The sequence below is a fragment of the Pseudophryne corroboree genome, chromosome 11, assembly GCF_028390025.1.
Source record: "Pseudophryne corroboree isolate aPseCor3 chromosome 11, aPseCor3.hap2, whole genome shotgun sequence".
Lineage (NCBI taxonomy): Eukaryota > Metazoa > Chordata > Amphibia > Anura > Myobatrachidae > Pseudophryne > Pseudophryne corroboree.
The window spans coordinates 690,101-708,090 of record NC_086454.1 but is presented as its reverse complement, the minus strand read 5'-3'; the positions used below and the strand labels follow the sequence as shown (position 1 = coordinate 708,090).

The window sequence follows — 17,990 nt, the reverse complement described above, 5'->3', positions numbered from 1 at the left end:
TGATAACATTGATACCCTCGACAGGGACACTATATTGCTAACCATAGAGCATATTAAAGACGCAGTCTTATACATGAGAGATGCACAGAGGGATATTTGCCAGCTGGCATCTAGAATTAATGCAATGTCCATTTCTGACAGGAGAGGATTGTGGACTCGGCAGTGGACAGGTGATGCAGATTCTAAAAGGCACATGGAGGTTTTGCCTTACTAAGGTGAGGAATTGTTTGGGGACGGTCTCTCGGACCTCGTTTCCACAGCAACAGCTGGGAAGTCGACATTTTTACCCCATGTTCCCTCACAGCCAAAGAAAGCACCGTATTATCAGGTACAGTCCTTTCGGCCCCAGAAAGGCAAGCGGGTTAAAGGCGCGTCCTTTCTGCCCAGAGGCAGAGGTAGAGGGAAAAAGCTGCACCATACAGCCACTTCCCAAGAACAAAAGTCCTCTCCCGCTTCCTCTAAGTCCACCGCATGACGCTGGGGCTTCACAGGCGGAGCCAGGTGCGGTGGGGGCCCGTCTCCGGAACTTCAGCGACCAGTGGGCTCGCTCACGGGTGGATCCCTGGATTCTACAAGTGGTATCTCAGGGGTACAAACTGGAATTCGAGACGTCTCCCCCTCGCCGTTTCCTCAAATCAGCTTTGCCAACAGCTCCCCCAGACAGGGAGGCAGTGCTGGAGGCGATTCACAAGCTGTATTCTCAGCAGGTGATAATCAAGGTACCCCTCCTTCCACAAGGACGGGGTTACTATTCCACAATGTTTGTGGTACCGAAACCGGACGGTTCGGTGAGACCCATTTTAAATTTGAAATCCTTGAACACTTATATAAGAAGGTTCAAGTTCAAAATGGAATCGCTCAGGGCGGTTATTGCAAGCCTGGACGAAGGGGATTACATGGTATCACTGGACATCAAGGATGCTTACCTGCATGTCCCCATTTACCCTCCTCACCAGGAGTACCTCAGATTTGTGGTACAAGATTGTCATTACCAATTCCAGACGTTGCCGTTTGGTCTATCCACGGCTCCGAGGGTATTTACCAAGGTAATGGCCGAAATTATGATACTCCTTCGGAAAAAGGGAGTTTTAATTATCCCATACTTGGACGATCTCCTTATAAAGGCGAGGTCCAGGGAGCAGTTGTTGGTCGGCGTAGCACTATCTTGGGAAGTGCTACAACAGCACGGCTGGACTCTCCCCGACCTTGCAAAGCTTCAAACGGGCATTGAAAACCCACCTATTTATCAAAGCGTACCCTTCCAATGCATAACCTAGTCCTTAGGCTGCTCCTCCATCCCCCTGCCCCATGCCTTGGACATCTCTGCTTTGCTCGCATACCACCATCAGGCTTCTACCTGTTTGTTGCACCTCATGTCATCTGTCTGTTGCCCCTCCCCACTAGATTGTTAGCTCTTCAGAGCAGGGCCCTCTTTCCTCTTGTCTAAACCCTCTTCTTGACACATTTCATTCAGCGACCATCTTTACCTGCTTTCTCTCCTGCTGGTAAAGGCTCATCTCTATCTATGGCCGCCAGCCCCAAGTAGTACAATGATTACTCCTTCGCTACTTTCATCTAAGCTGTATTATGTTTTGAGAACTGTGTTGCTCTTTGTTACCTGCACTCCATTTTTGTTATTTATTTACTGTTATGCTAAGTTTTGTCTCCCTGTACTGTCCTTTGTACGGCGCTGCGAAACACTTGTGGCGCCCTATAAATAAAATGTAATAATAATAATAATTCTGAATATTACAAAGTCGCAGCTGGTTCCTACAACGCGCCTACTGTTCCTGGGGATGGTTCTGGACACAGACCAGAAAAAAGTGTTTCTCCCGGAGGAGAAAGCCAAGGAGTTGTCATCTCTAGTCAGAGACCTCCTGAAACCAAAACAGGTGTCGGTGCATCACTGCACGCGAGTCCTGGGAAAGATGGTAGCTTCCTACGAAGCAATTCCATTGGCAGGTTCCATGCAAGGATCTTTCAGTGGGATCTGTTGGACAAGTGGTCCGGATCGCATCTTCAGATGCATCGGCTGATAACCCTGTCTCCAAGGATCAGGGTGTGTCTGCTGTGGTGGCTGCAGAGTGCTCATCTTCTAGAGGGCCGCAGATTTGGCTGGGTCTGGACCCAGGACTGGGTCCTGGTGACCACGGATGCCAGCCTTCGAGGCTGGGGGGCAGTCACACAGGGAAGAAACTTCCAAGGACTATGGTCAAGCCTGGAACTAAGGGCCATTTACAATGCCCTAAGTCAGGCAAGACCCCTGCTTCAACACCAGCCGGTGCTGATCCAGTCAGACAACATCACGGCGGTAGCCCATGTAAACCGACAGGGCGGCACAAGAAGCAGGTTGGCGATGGCAGAAGCCACAAGGATTCTCCGATGGGCGGAAAATCACGTGATTGCACTGACAGCAGTGTTCATTCAGGGAGTGGACAACTGGGAAGCAGACTTCCTCAGCAGACACAACCTCCACCCGGGAGAGTGGGGACTTCATCCAGAAGTCTTCAAAATGATTGTAAACCGTTGGGAAAGGCCACAGGTGGACATAATGGCGTCCCGCCTCAACAAAAAACTAAAAAGATATTGCGCCAGGTCAAGGGACCCTCAGGCGATAGCTGTGGACGCTCTAGTGACACCGTGGGTGTACCAGTCGGTTTATGTGTTCCCTCCTCTGCCTCTCATACCCAAGGTACTGAGAATAATAAGAAGGAGAGGAGTAAGAACTATACTCGTGGTTCCGGATTGGCCAAGAAGAGCTTGGTACCCAGAACTTCAAGAAATGATCTCAGAGGACCCATGGCCTCGGCCGCTCAGACAGGACCTGCTGCAGCAGGGGCCCTGTCTGTTCCAAGACTTACCGCGGCTGCGTTTGATGGCATGGCGGTTGAACACCGGATCCTAAAAGAAAAGGGCATTCCGGAGGAAGTCATTCCTACACTGAGTAAAGCTAGGAAAGATGTGACCGCAAAACATTATCACCGCATATGGCGGAAATATGTTGCTTGGTGTGAGGCCAGGAAGGCCCCAACGGAGGAATTTCAGCTAGGTCGATTTCTGCACTTCTACAGTCAGGGGTGACTATGGGCCTAAAATTGGGTTCCATTAAGGTCCAGATTTCGGCTCTGTCGATTTTCTTCCAAAAAGAACTGGCTTCACTGCCTGAAGTTCAGACTTTTGTAAAGGGAGTGCTGCATATTCAGCCTCCTTTTGTGCCCCCAGTGGCACCTTGGGATCTCAACGTGGTGTTGGATTTCCTAAAGTCGCATTGGTTTGAGCCACTTAAAACCGTGGAGATAAAGTTCCTCACGTGGAAGGTGGTCATGCTGTTGGCCTTGGCGTCGGCCAGGCGTGTATCAGAATTGGCGGCTTTGTCATGTAAAAGCCCTTATCTGATTTTTCATATGGATAGGGCGGAATTGAGGACTCGTTCCCAATTCCTTCCTAAGGTGGTATCAGCTTTTCATGTGAACCAACCTATTGTGGTGCCTGCGGCTACTCGGGACTTGGAGGATTCCAAGTTGCTGGACGTAGTCAGGGCCCTGAAAATATATGTTTCCAGGAAGGCTAGAGTCAGAAAAACTGACCCGCTATTTATCCTGTATGCACCCAACAAGCTGGGTGCTCCTGCTTCAAAGCAGACTATTGCTCGCTGGATCTGTAGCACGATTCAACTTGCACATTCGGCGGCTGGACTGCCGCAGCCTAAATCTGCAAAAGCCCATTCCACGAGGAAGGTGGGCTCTTCTTGGGCTGCTGCCCGAGGGGTCTCGGCTTTACAACTTTGCCGAGCTGCTACTTGGTCGGGTTCAAACACGTTTGCAAAATTCTACAAGTTTGATACCCTGGCTGAGGAGGACCTTGAGTTTGCTCATTCGGTGCTGCAGAGTCATCCGCACTCTCCTGCCCGTTTGGGAGCTTTGGTATAATCCCCATGGTCCTTACGGAGTTCCCAGCATCCACTAGGACGTCAGAGAAAATAAGAATTTACTCACCGGTAATTCTATTTCTCGTAGTCCGTAGTGGATGCTGGGCGCCCATCCCAAGTGCGGATTGTCTGCAATACTTGTATATAGTTATTGCCTAACTAAAGGGTTATTGTTTGGAGCCATCTATTCGAGAGGCTCAGTTGTTGTTCATACTGTTCACTGGGTATAGTATCACGAGTTGTACGGTGTGATTGGTGTGGCTGGTATGAGTCTTACCCTGGATTCCAAATCCTTTCCTTATTGTGTCAGCTCTTCCGGGCACAGTATCCTAACTGAGGTCTGGAGGAGGGGCATAGAGGGAGGAGCCAAAGCACACCAGGTAGTCCTAATTCTTTCTTAGAGTGTCCAGTCTCCTTCGGAGCCCGCTATTCCCCATGGTCCTTACGGAGTTCCCAGCATCCACTACGGACTACGAGAAATAGAATTACCGGTGAGTAAATTCTTATTTTCTGTTCACTCTCATTAAGCATTTCCAAGCGTGGGCCAAACACACAGAAATTATGTAAGTGGATAGAGCAGTAAGTTACATGCAGGTATAAAATGCCCCTTTCCAATGTGTGTCTTGTGTGTCATTCCAAGCAGGACATGAAATGGGAATAAGGTCACGTTATTCTAGTCCACCAATCACCTGAATTGTTCTGTCTGTGCAGGAGGAAAGCTGCAGTGATTGCTTTATGCACGATGACGACTCTACGGACACGGATGACTATGAAGAGAGGAGAAGGGTCCTGGACATGCCCAACCCTACTGTGCGCTGTCCTCGCTACACCTGAGAGGCCCAGTCCTTACCTGGCAACCTCCGGAGAGCAGAGGAGTGACGGATATGTTTGGGTGGACGGGAGGGGGCTACGTTTTGCTTCACGGCAGATTTCTGGTGTTTCTATACATGGCCTATTTCTGTGCTGTGATGTCATAACTGCTTTGCATATTAGCTCACCCCTTCATATCTGGCAGCCTGTAATTAGCATAAATGTGTATAAAGTAATGAGGATGCTGCGGGGAGTCCCATGAATTAATTCATCTGCGTACTGCAACCAAAGGGATTTGTGAATCTTCAGATGAGAGAGATTAAACCTCTGGACATTTCTACTCTGAAGACTTTCCTTGTGTGTAGAATGCGTGGCTCACGTGTGGACAGATTTATGCATGTTTAATCCACATTGTCCTAGGACATGATGTGATTCTGTATTGGGGGTGGAATCACCTACATAGTTATTTCCAGGCTAAGCCAGTGTCTCCAGGAAACCTTTTTATTAGGAACTGGTGACATGCTTGAAGATGCAGCCCATCCGTTCTCTGGAAGTCTGTCACCGGCTCCTGCATTGCCAGAAGTTCTGGACACCATAGCAGATGGGGGCACATCACTAACAAGAGGCCGGACTGCAGTCTGAGAGACCCTTGTACAGATCTGTCTATTGTCACAACCATGGTAAATATCCTGATCCTAGTCTTCATATCAGATTCACTTTTATATAAATTACAGTGCTGCAATGCATTTTTTGCGTTTTTGATTTTTGCGTTCCTCTTACATTATTTATATAGTTTAATTTTTATGACAATATTGATATAATTTTCTTAAATAGAAAAACGCAATGGTGTGGGATTAAGGACATAATGTGCAGTAAAATAATTGTTTTTTGGGGTATCAATAACTGAGGGCCCCTAAATAATGGGCAGGGAGCACAAAGTAGGCCACCATTTTGTTTACGCTGCACAGTCCTGATCTCTCTTTATTTACAAAGCAATTGTATTCTTCCAACTAATAAACTAATGACTTATTACATGTCACCACTTTTATTGTGTACGTTATTGCTAATAGTTTTATTAAAAATGCTCAACAGATGTCCACGTGAATACTTTTTCTTTATTAAACACCGCAGGTTGTGCGTTTCCTGAAAACCTGCTCACGTAAATCAGGGAAATGGAAACAATCTGCACATTATGGGGGAGATTCGGCCAAGTGAAGATCTGATTATTGGTGCCACTTTTAGACAGATTATTTGCACCCACCAAGGGGTAGGTGCAGATACTACTGATGATGCTGATTAGGGTCGTGGCTGGGAGACGGCGTGGTGCGTGGGCCTGGCCGTATAAAGGGAAAGTGCTGCGTTGCACTCTGACGTAGGAGAATGGCTATAAACAACCTATGGATACACAGCACAAGCTTTTACGTGGCGTCAAATAACGAAACTCTGCACAACGCAGCGGTGCATCTGTAATTAGTGCAGGGTGGGCAACGCACATGGAGCTCTGAGTCCTAGGGGGTCCCGTCTGCTTGCCCTGCACTCTTTCCAGTGACTTACCTGGCAACTACCTGCAACATTATTATAGTGATTTCTGAGAAATCGCTGGAAATATGGCATCGGAACCTGGCAGAAATATGCGGCATGCTGAAAAACAAGATTCCTGGCACTTACAAGCTACGCTTTATCTGGGGGACACTGTCACATGTTACCGTTAGAGTGATTTGGAGGCATCCACACTTAATGAAGCCGGATTGTGGTGCTATAAAAGCTCCCCCCCTCTGGACGCTGACCCCCCCCCCTCCTCCCCCGCCCCGGTCCCCCCTCCCCCCCCCCCCCCCCCCCCCCCCCCCCCCCCCCGGTTTCCTCAGCTTGCACTTAGAGTTTGAAGGATAGGTAGAAGCATAACTATGAACATCCCATTCACACAGTCAGCAAATGAGGGAGGGAGGGAAGTGCCCCCAGATGAAGCCAGAGAAAGTACCACAAATCCCGTTTTCTCTATATTCATCTGGGGGAGCCTTTGCTACACTTGGGGATGTATAAAAGTTGTCCCCTAGGGAGGGTATGTCCAGACTTACCTGAACTTAAAACCTTCCTTCTAAAGTCAGACTCGTTGGAAGCAATGTCTGTAAAATGTGGTGAATATATGGACTTAAGACCACGTAGCTGCTATACACACACTGCGGGTTCCCCATTTCCCATCGCTCATGTAGTGATAACTGAGCAGTTAGGATGAGCTGAGATCCTGGCTAGAAATGGCCTATCGGTGCCAGTATATGCCGTATACCATCCGGCTATCATCCACTTAGATGCTGGACAACCTCTTTTCTTAGCACCATAATGGATGAAACGATAATCTGTTTTCCAATATACTCTTACCTTAACCACATCTAATCACAGCTGATAGGGTTGTGTGCATTAGAGAATCGCTGTATCGGACACAACCTGGGGCTGACATGAGGGACTAGTACTGAATACTGCCCTATCCTTACTGATGACTTACAGGATAAAAGGCCTTATTTAGAGATGGATGCGCTTCCATCGGGTCTGGCCATAGTGCGCGTGTGCAACCCTTCATGTTATTGCACAGTGATTGACAGCTGCAGGCGTCGGGGTGGAGGCGCAGTGGCATTTGGGTGTGGTCAAGACAAGGCAGCCATGTCCGGACCGTTTTCGCAGCAAGATCTGCATTTATCTCTCAATATCCCCCAAAGTCCCCAATTCTGACACCCTTCTAGCTTAAATAATGGCCAAGAGAGAAAACTTCCAGGTTATCCACTTAAGATCCACCTCCACCAGGTAAAAAATAGGATTTTAATTACCTACCAGTAAATCCTTTTCTCGTAGTCTGTAGAGGATGATGGGGTCCATTTTAGTACCATGGGGTATAGACTGTTCCACAGGTCCCTTCGGCACTTTAAGACTTTTCAACAGTGTGAACTGGCTCCTCCCTCTATGCCCCTCCTCCAGACCTCAGTATAGGAACTGTGCCCGAGGAGACGGACAACTTCGAGAGAAGAATTTACATTAAACTAGTGGCGAGATTCACACCAGCTCACACCATACAAAACATGTCACCTAACACGGCTTTCAACATAACCCATGCTAACGTGCATGCATAACGCAACCGCAACAGCTGTGAACATCTTAACACATGAGAACCTGTGTAAAAAGATAAAACGTAATTCTGCAGGAAAAATGAGCACAGGGCGGGCGCCCAGCATCCTCTATGGACTACGAGAAAAGGATTTACAGGTAGGTAATTAAAATCCTATTTTCTCTTACGTCCTAGAGGATGCTGGGGTCCATTTTAGTACCATGGGGATGTACCAAAGCTCCCAGTACGGGCGGGAAAGTGCTAATGTTCCTGCAGAACTGACTGACCAAACTGAAGGTCATCAGCAGCCAAGGTGTCAAACCTGTAAAACTTAGCAAACATGTTTGCCCTGACCAAGAAGCTGCTCGGCAAATCTGCAACGCCGAGACACCCCGGGCAGCCGCCCAGGAAGAACCCACTTTCCTTATAGAGTGGGCCTTTACCGAACTCTGTAACGGCAATCCTGCCGTGGAATAAGCGTGCTGAATGGTACCTCTGATCCAGCGCGTAATAGTCTGCTTAGAAGCAGGACCCCAATCATGTTGGGGTCATAGAGGACAAACAAAGATTCTGTTTTCCTTATCCGAGCCGTTCTTGCAACATAAGTTCTCAACGCTCTAACGACATCCAAGGACTTCTGAAACGGCTGAGGTGTCAGAAGCCACCGGCCCCACCACACGTTGGTTGATATGGAAATAAGACGCAACCTTTGGAAGAAAATGCTGACGCGTCCGCAGTTCAGCTCTATCTTCATGAAAAGTCAAATAAGGAAGGACTCTTGTGTGACAGAGCCCCTAATTCAGACATTCGTCTGCCTGAGGCCAAGGCAAACAGCATGACCACTTTCCAAGTGAGAAACTTCAACTCTACCTCTTGTAGAGGCTCAAACCAGTCCGATTAAAGGAACTGCAAGACCACATTAAGATCCCATGGCGCCGCAGGAGGCACAAAGGGAGGTTGGATGCGCGGAACCCCCCTCACGAACGTGTGGACCTCAGGAAGGGAAGCCAACTGTTTCTGAAAGAAAATGGACAAGGCCGAAATTTGGACCTTGATAGACCCTAATCTCAAGCCAGCATCCACACTCGCCTGTAGAAATAGAAGACGTCCTAATTTTGTCATAAACATTTTATTGAGTTTTCTTTGAATACCGAATAGTAGAAAGATCAACTTTCTTTGACAGAACATACAGATTACAGAATATGGTAAAAAGAAAAGGGGGTACATATCCAGCAGAGTATGAGGCATAATAAATCCAGGATACAACTTGTATATCATAAAGAACTCTGAACTACATAGTGACCGCATTAGTATTCCGATCTGCAATATAACACATATATATCAAAAGAAGAAAGTGAACTTGAATAAATGGAAACAAAGATAGTGAATATAAAGAGAAGGGGAAGAAGGAAAGGGGGGGGGGGGGTTAGATCATCTGAAACATTCGAAAATGTGCATTAGAGGTACACAGTACAAGTTTACATATCAGTTAAGTATTATGGTAGAAGAGCAGAGAAAATTATTCCACTAATCAAACCAGGTAGACTCACTTCAACTCGGTCATACATGTTAACAGATCACATTATAGATGAAATAACACAATGTAATCAGTTAGTGCCTTTTTTTCTCATACGTCCTAGAGGATGCTGGGGACACCATAAGAACCATGGGGTATAGACGGGATCCGCAGGAGACATGGGAACTTTAAGACTTTGAATGGGTGTGAACTGGCTCCTCCCTCTATGCCCCTCCAGACTCCAGTTTAGAATCTGTGTCCAGGCAGACTGGATGCACACTGAGGAGCTCTACTGAGTTTCTCGGAAAAGACTTTGTTAGGTTTTTTATTTTCAGGGAGCACTGCTTCGTGGGACTTAGGGGAGAGAAGCAGACCTACTTCTGTGAGTTTAAAGGCTCTGCTTCTTGGCTACAGGACACCATTAGCTCCTGAGGGTTTGGAACACTAGGTACGCCTAGGGGTTCACTCCCAGAGGCCGCCGTAACTCCCCTTGCAGAGCCAGAAGACAGGTGAGTAGAAGAAGCTAGAAGACTTCAGTGACGGCTTCTGAGGTACCGCACAGCGGCCACGCTGTGCGCCATGCTCCCACACACAGCGGCACTACAGGGTGCAGGGGGGGGGGGGGGGTGCGCCCTGGGTAGCATAAAAATCCTCTTTTCAGGCTGGCAAAGTGAAATTGGAGTGCCTTGGCACTAAATTCTTACCCCCGCCAGCATTATTAGTATAAAAAATAGCGGGCTGAAGCGCGCCATGAAGGGGACGGAGCTTAGTCCTCACAGCTCTCATCGGCGCCATTTTCTCTCCAGAGCTGCAAAGACGCTGGTCCTTCCTCACCACTGCTATAACAAGTAACGGTGCAAAATGGGGGGGGGGGGGGCACAGCAAAATTGGTGCTTACATAAGTTATTATAAAGTGCTGCAGGGTCTGAGGCATTATATATTAAGGTTTCAGAACCGGGACAGACGCTGGGTTGTGAGCTGGCAAACTCCCTCTGTGTTTCTCTGACAGCTTTACTGTGGGTCTGTCCACCTTTTGGCCCAGTGTGTCTGTGGGTGTCGGTACAGGTGTGTCGGCATGTCTGAGGCGGAGTGCTCTTCCCAGGAGGAGACTGTGTTCGGGACAGAAGCGGCTGTGGGAGTGACCCTGTCGGCAGCGCCGACTCCTGACTGGGTAGATGTGTTGAATGCTAATGTGGCTCTTAATAAGAGATTAGATAAATCTGATTCTCAGAACCAGGCATGGAAGAAATCTGTGGTGGATGTGTTATCACAGGTCCAGACCCCCTCGGGGTCGCATAAACGTTCGTTTGCTCAGTTAACAGACACCGATACCGACACGGACATTGACTCCAGTGTCGACTATAGTGATTCCAGATTAGACCCAAAACTGGCTAAGAGCATTCAGTACATGATTGTGGCAATAAAAGATGTGTTACATATCACTGAGGATCCTGCCGTTCCTGATACTAGGGTCTGTATGTATAAGGGAAAGAAACCTGAGGTAACGTTTACTCCCTCTCATGAACTGAATGCCCTTTTTGAAAAAATGTGGGAAAATCCTGACAAAAAGTTTCTGATTCCCAAAAGGATTCAAATGGCGTATCCGTTCCCCTCTGGGGATAGAGAAAAGCTGGAGTCACCTCCCATTGTGGACAAGACGCTATCACGGTTGTCTAAAAAGGTGGCTTTACCGTCTCCTGACACGGCAGCCCTTAAGGATCCTGCTGATCGTAGACAGGAAAATACGCTAAAATCCATTTACGTCACCACAGGTACACTACTCAGACCAGCTATTGCATCTGCGTGGTTGAGTAGTGCTATCGAAAAGTGGGCAGATAACTTGTCATCTGATATAGATACCCTGGATAGGGATACCATCCTTTTAACGGGTTATATCAGGGACGCTGCAGTCTACCTAAAGGAAGCGGCGAGAGATATTGGCCTCTTGGGATCAAGGGCTAGGAGAGCATTGTGGATTCATCAATGGAATGCTGATGCTGACTCTAAGAAAGCTATAGAGTCTCTACCGGTTAAAGGTGGTGTATTGTTTGGTGAAGGTCTCGCTGAGTTGGTATCTACGGCTACCGCGGGTAAGTCGTCATTTTTGCCTTATGTTCCTCCACAACAAAAGAAAGCTCACCACTTGCAGATGCAGTCCTTTCGGCCAAATAAATACAAAAAAGGCTGAGGTTATTCCTTCCTTGCTAATAGAGGAAAAGGTAAAAGATCTCCGGCCGGGGCAGGTTCTCAGGAGCAGAAGTCCTCCTCTGCTTCTGCCAAATCCACCGCATGACGCTGGGGCTCCTCTGCGGGAGTACGCACCGGTGGGGGCACGTCTCAAGCTCTTCAGTCAATTCTGGGCTCGTTCGGCCCTAGACCCGTGGATTTTAGAAATAGTGTCCCGGGGGTACAAACTGGAGTTTCAAGACGTCCCCCCTCAACAGTTTTTCAAATCAGCCTTACCAGCTTCTCTTCCGAACAGGGAGGTAGTATGCGATGCAATACAAAAGTTGTGTCTGAATCAAGTCATTGTCAGGGTTCCCCCGGCACAACAGGGAGAAGGCTTTTATTCAAGCCTGTTTGTGGTTCCGAAGCCGGACGGCTCGGCAAGACCAATTCTGAACCTAAAGTCCCTCAATCTTTACCTAAGAAAATTCAAATTCAAGATGGAATCTCTCCGAGCAGTGATCTCCAGTCTCGAGGAAGGGGATTTCATGGTGTCGGTCGACATAAAGGATGCCTACTTAAACATCCCCATATATCCTCCACATCAGGTTTACCTGAGGTCTGCTACTCAGGATTGTCATTACCAATTTCAGACGTTGCCGTTTGGTCTGTCCACGGCTCCAAGGATTTTCACCAAGGTAATGGCGGAAATGATGCTTCTCCTTCGCAGGCAAGGAGTCACAATTATCCCTTACCTGGACGATCTCCTGATAAAGGCGAGATCCAAAGACAAGCTGGAGCAGGACATTGCGCTCTCCCTGACAGTTCTGCAACAACATGGTTGGCTCCTAAACCTGCCGAAGTCACAGTTGAATCCGACGAAGCGGCTGTTGTTTTTGGGAATGACTCTGGACACGGAATTAGAGAGTTTTTCTTCCAGAAGAGAAGGCTCTGGAAATTCAGAGTTTGGTCAAACAAATTCTGAAACCAGCGAGTGTATCAATTCATCAATGCACTCAGTTGCTGGGGAAGATGGTGGCGGCCTACGAGGCCATTCAGTTTGGCAGATTCCATGCCAGAGTGTTTCAGTGGGACCTATTGGACAAGTGGTCCGGATCCCATCTGCACATACACCAGAATATAATTCTATCCTCCAAGACCAGAATCTCACTCCTGTGGTGGCTGCACAGCTCTCACCTCCTAGAGGGACGCAGGTTCGGGATCCAGGACTGGATCCTAGTAACCACGGATGCGAGTCTCTGAGGCTGGGGAGCAGTCACACAGGGGGACACCTTCCAGGGAAAATGGTCAAGCTAGGAAGTTTGTCTACAGATAAACGTTCTAGAGTTGAGGGCCATTTACAATGGCCTTCTTCAAGCAGAACGTCTTCTTCGCAACCGGCCCGTCCTAATACAATCGGACAATATAACAGCAGTAGCGCACATAAACTGCCAGGGCGGAACAAAGAGCAGGGCAGCAATGGCAGAGGCCACAAAATTCCTCCGCTGGGCGGAAAGACATACAAGCGCTCTGTCAGCACTCTTCGTTCCAGGAGTGGCCAACTGGGAAGCAGACTTCCTCAGCAGACACGATCTCCATCCAGGAGAGTGGGGTCTTCATCAAGAGGTCTTTGCAGAAGTGACAAGTCTTTGGGGAATTCCTCAAATAGACATGATGGCATCTCGCCTAAACAAGAAACTTCAGAGATATTGTTCCAGGTCGAGGGACCCTCAAGCAATAGCGGTGGACGCGCTGGTAACACCATGGGTGTTTCAGTCGGTGTACGTGTTTCCTCCGCTTCCACTCATTCCAAAGGTGCTAAAGATCATAAGAAGAACAAAGGTTCAGGTGATCCTCATTGCTCCAGACTGGCCAAGGAGGGCTTGGTATCCAGATCTTCAGGAATTACTCATAAGAGATCCCTGGCCTCTTCCTCTACGAGAGGATCTGTTACAGCCGGGGCCGTGCGTGTACCATGACTTACCGCGGCTACGTTTGACAGCTTGGCGGTTGAACGCCGGATCCTAGCCCGAAAGGGTATTCCCAGTGAAGTCATTCCCACACTTCTTCAGGCTAGAAAAGGAGTAACGTCTAAACATTATCACCGTATTTGGAGAAAATATGTGTCTTGGTGTGAATCCAAGAAGGCTCCTACGGAAGAATTTCAGCTAGGGCGTTTTCTCCATTTCCTGCAAGCAGGGGTGGATGCGGGCCTAAAGCTATGCTCGATTAAAGTACAAATTTCGGCCTTATCTGTTTTCTTTCAAAAACAATTGGCCTCCTTTCCAGAAGTTCAGACTTTCGTGAAAGGAGTTTTGCACATCCAACCTCCATTTGTGCCCCCAGTGGCACCATGGGATCTTAACGTGGTGTTGCATTGGTTTGAACCTTTACAGAAGGTTGAGTTGAAATTTCTCACTTGGAAAGTGGTCATGCTATTGGCCTTAGCATCCGCAAGGCGGGTGTCTGAGTTAGCGGCTTTGTTTCACAAGAGTCCTTATTTAATCTCCCATGAAGATAGAGCGGAGTTGAGGACTCGTCAACAGTTTCTGCCGAAGGTGGTTTCATCGTTCCACATGAACCAGCCTATTGTGGTACCAGTGGCTACTGATGCCTCCACGGAGTCAAAATCTCTCGATGTTGTCAGGGCCTTGAAGATTTAGGTCGCCAGAACGGCTCAACTTAGGAAAACGGAAGCTCTGTTTATCCTGTATGCTGCCAACAAGATTGGAACGCCTGCTTCCAAGCAGACTATTGCGCGCTGGATCTGTAATACGATTCAGCATGCTCATTCTACGGCTGGATTGCCGTTACCGAAATCAGTGAAAGCCCACTCTACCAGAAAAGTGGGCTCATCCTGGGCGGCTGCCCGCAGAGTCTCGGCATTACAACTCTGCCGAGCAGCTACTTGGTCGGGTTCAAACACTTTTGCAAAATTTTACAAGTTTGATACACTGGCTGATGAGGCCCTCATGTTTGGTCAATCGGAGCTGCAGAATCCTCCGCACTCTCCCGCCCGTTCTAGAGCTTTGGTATAAACCCCATGGTTCTTATGGTGTCCCCAGCATCCTCTAGGACGTATGAGAAAATAGGATTTTAATACCTACCGGTAAATCCTTTTCTCTTAGTCCTGCTGGGCGCCCGTCCCAGTGCGGACTCTATCTGCAGTTATTAGTTATGTTTACACACGGGTTGTGTTACGTTATGGTCAGCTTGTTGCTGACGTTGTTCATGCCGTTGACTGGAGTTTCTGTTAAATGCCATGTTGTACGGCGTGTTTGAGGTGTGAGCTGGTATGTGTCCCACCTTAGTTAACAATAAATCCTTTCCTCGAAATGTCCGTCTCCTTGGGCACAGTTCCTATAACTGGAGTCTGGAGGAGGGGCATAGAGGGAGGAGCCAGTTCACACCCATTCAAAGTCTTAAAGTGCCCATATCTCCTGCGGATCCCGTCTATACCCCATGGTTCTTATGGTGTCCCCAGCATCCTCTACGGACTAAGAGAAAAGGATTTACCGGTAGGTATTAAAATCCTATTACTTTTTTTTAATAGCTAGAGGACATATGCAAATCTTACACCTGCAATAAAGTATTCTCTAGCATATTTTGATGTAAGGACCATTCAGGTGTCCCAAAGCGTGCAAAAATCTGGATTTGTGTATTCTGTGATAAAGTAGAAATGTATGGTTTCCACTTCTTATAAAAGAACATTACTCTAAGACGTCCTAATTTAAACTCCACCGCAGGAGACTTCTTGGATTCACACCAAGATACATATTTTCTCCAAATACGATGGTAATGTCTGGACGTTACCCCTTTCCTGGCCAGAATAAGTGTGGGAATGACTTCATTGGGAATACCCTTATGGGCTAGGATCTGGCGCTTAACAGCCATGCCGTCAAACGCAGCCGCGGTAAGTCTTGATAAACAAACGGCCCCAGCCGAAGCAGGTCCTCGCGAAGAGGCTGAGGATCTTCAAGTAATAACGCCTGAAGATCTGGATACCAAGCCCTCCTTGGCCAGTTTGGAGCAATGAGAATTGCTCGAACCCTTGTTCTTCTGATGATCTTGAGAACTTTTGGTATTAGTGGAAGTGGAGGGAACAGATACACCGATTGAAACACCCACTGGATCAAGAGTGCATCCACTGCTATTGCTTGTGGGTCTCTCAACCTGGAACATATCTACTTGAGGAACGCCCCAACGATCTGCTACCTCTGCAAAGACTTCTGGGTGGAGGCCCCATTCTCCTGGATGGAGATCGTGTCTGCTGAGGAAGTCTGCTTCCCAGTTGTCCACTCCCGGAATGAAAATTGCCGACAGAGCTTTTGCATGTCTTTCTGCTCAGAGGAGTATCTTTGTCACCTCTGCCATTGCCGCTCTGCTTTTTGTTCCGCCCTGGCGGTTTATGTAAGCTACTGCCGTTACATTGTCTGACTGGATCTGTATGGGACGACCTTGAAGAAGGTATGCCGCTTGATGAAGGCTGTTGTACACAGCTCTCAATTCCAGAATGTTTATGTGAAGGAGTACTTCTTGACTTGACCATCGTCATTGGAAGCTTTCCCCTTGCGTGACTGCTCCCCAACCTCGGAGGCTTGCATCTGTGGTCACCAGGATCCAAGTGTGAATCCCGAACCTGCGTCCCTCCAGGAGGTGAGAACTTTGAAGCCACCACAAGAGTGAAATTCTGGCTTTTGTTGACAGGATTATCCTCCGGTGCACGTGTAGGTGCGATCCGAATCACTTGTCCAGTAAGTCCCATTGGAACACCCTGGCGTGGAATCGGCCACATTGTAGAGCCTCGTAGGCCGCTACCATCTTCCACAGCAGGCGGATGCCCAGATGAATCGATAAACGTGCTGGTTTTAAAACTTGTTTGACCATCCTCTGGATCTCCAGAGCCTTTTCCACCGGTAGGAATACTTTCTGTGCTTCCGTGTCCAATATCATTCCCGGAAATGATAACCTCCTTGTGGGTTCCAGTTGTGATTTTGGAAGGTTTATGATCCAACCATGCTGTTGAAGCACCGTCAGGGAAAGTGCAATGTTCTGCACTAGTTTCTCCCTGGATCTCGCTTTTATGAGGAGATCGTCCAAATATGGGATGACTTTGACTCCTTTCTTGCGAAGAAGAAGCATCATCTCCGCCATCACCTTGGTGAATATTCTCGGAGCTGTGGAGAGCCCGAAAGACAATGTTTGGAACTGGTAGTGGCAGTCCTGCACCGCAAACCTCCGGTATTTACCGGTATTTACGCCGGTAAATATACAGCAGCCCTTGCTAGAGCATTTAGCTCATTCCTTTTCCCTGTTCAATTAATTCAGTGGGCTTTAGTGGACTTCACCGAGGACGCTCGGTGTCTATAGCCCCAGGACAGATCAATTTACATTATTATTAATTGTTATTACTCTTTAAGGCCCTACACACTGGCCGATATTCTGAAAGATATGAACGATCTCGTTCATAAATGAACGAGAACTCGTTCATATCTTTCAGTGTGGAGACTCCAGCGATGAACGATGCGCGTCCCCGCGCTCGTTCATCGCTGGTCTCCCGTCGGCTGTGCATGCAGGCCAATATGGACGATCTCGTCCATATTTGCCTGCACTTCAATGCAGCCGCGTGACGGGGGGAGTGAAGAAACTTCACTCCCCCCGTCACTGCCCCCCCGCCGCCGGGTCGCTCGTCGGCCACCTCGGCGGCGCATCGCCGAGTGTGTAGGGCCCCTTTGTCGGGACTTCTATGTTTTTATAAGCTGGAGTGTGCATGTTGCCTCTGCACCTGTAGCCAGATTTGCTACTCAGCTATTCCTTCCAGGCGATACCATTTTAATAAGCATGTAAGAGTAATGATACATTTGTTAAACAGTGTTACAAATCTATATCTACACTGAGTTAACACTCAATACATTGCTTTAACCATATTAATTTGCGGATACCGTTCATTAGATATATTTACGTTTTTTCAGAGTATATACAAATGTACAAGTCTTTTGCATTTGTGTAATAGTCTTTGTGACAGGACGGTACCGTACGGAAGCACTCGCCGCTTGCCGCGTCCCGTCGACTGCGCACAGACTGGAAGGTCAAGCCGCACGAGTCCTGACCACATAGGGGATTCCCGCTTACCGTCAGTAACCGCCTGTTACTGACTCCACCCACTGCGTTGTGGGCGGGTTCTTGCTGCCACCACCAAACTCCTAACCTGCCGTGGCGTTTGGAACCACGGTTCTGCTCTGTATGTGCCGACGCACTGCCTTACCACAGCTGTGTGGTGTTGACGAATCCCCTCTAGCCACTTGCTAGGCCTCTACCGGTAGCTGGCGGAAGGCGGAGCTTGGAGACGCTAGGTGCTTCCCTGGACAGCCGGAGGATGGGGCTAGGTTTGGCCTAACCCTGTTGGTCACAAGATGAAGCAGTCTTCTTGAGGCAAAGATGTTTATTTGCTCAATAGTTCTAAAGAGAACCCTTCC

The 17,990-nt window shown here is 48.2% G+C and overlaps 1 protein-coding gene across 1 annotated transcript in view; it reads left to right on the top strand.

The window, feature by feature from the left end:
- The window catches only part of FBXO3 (F-box protein 3), a 175,664-nt gene extending 169,833 nt beyond the window's left edge, over positions 1 to 5,831 (top strand). Inside the window, exon 11 of the mRNA XM_063946256.1 lies at positions 4,640 to 5,831. Coding sequence (XP_063802326.1) covers positions 4,640 to 4,762 — 123 coding nt within the window. The 3' untranslated portion in view covers positions 4,763 to 5,831. The remainder of the gene's footprint in view (positions 1 to 4,639) is intronic.
- The last annotated feature ends 12,159 nt before the right edge of the window (positions 5,832 to 17,990 follow it).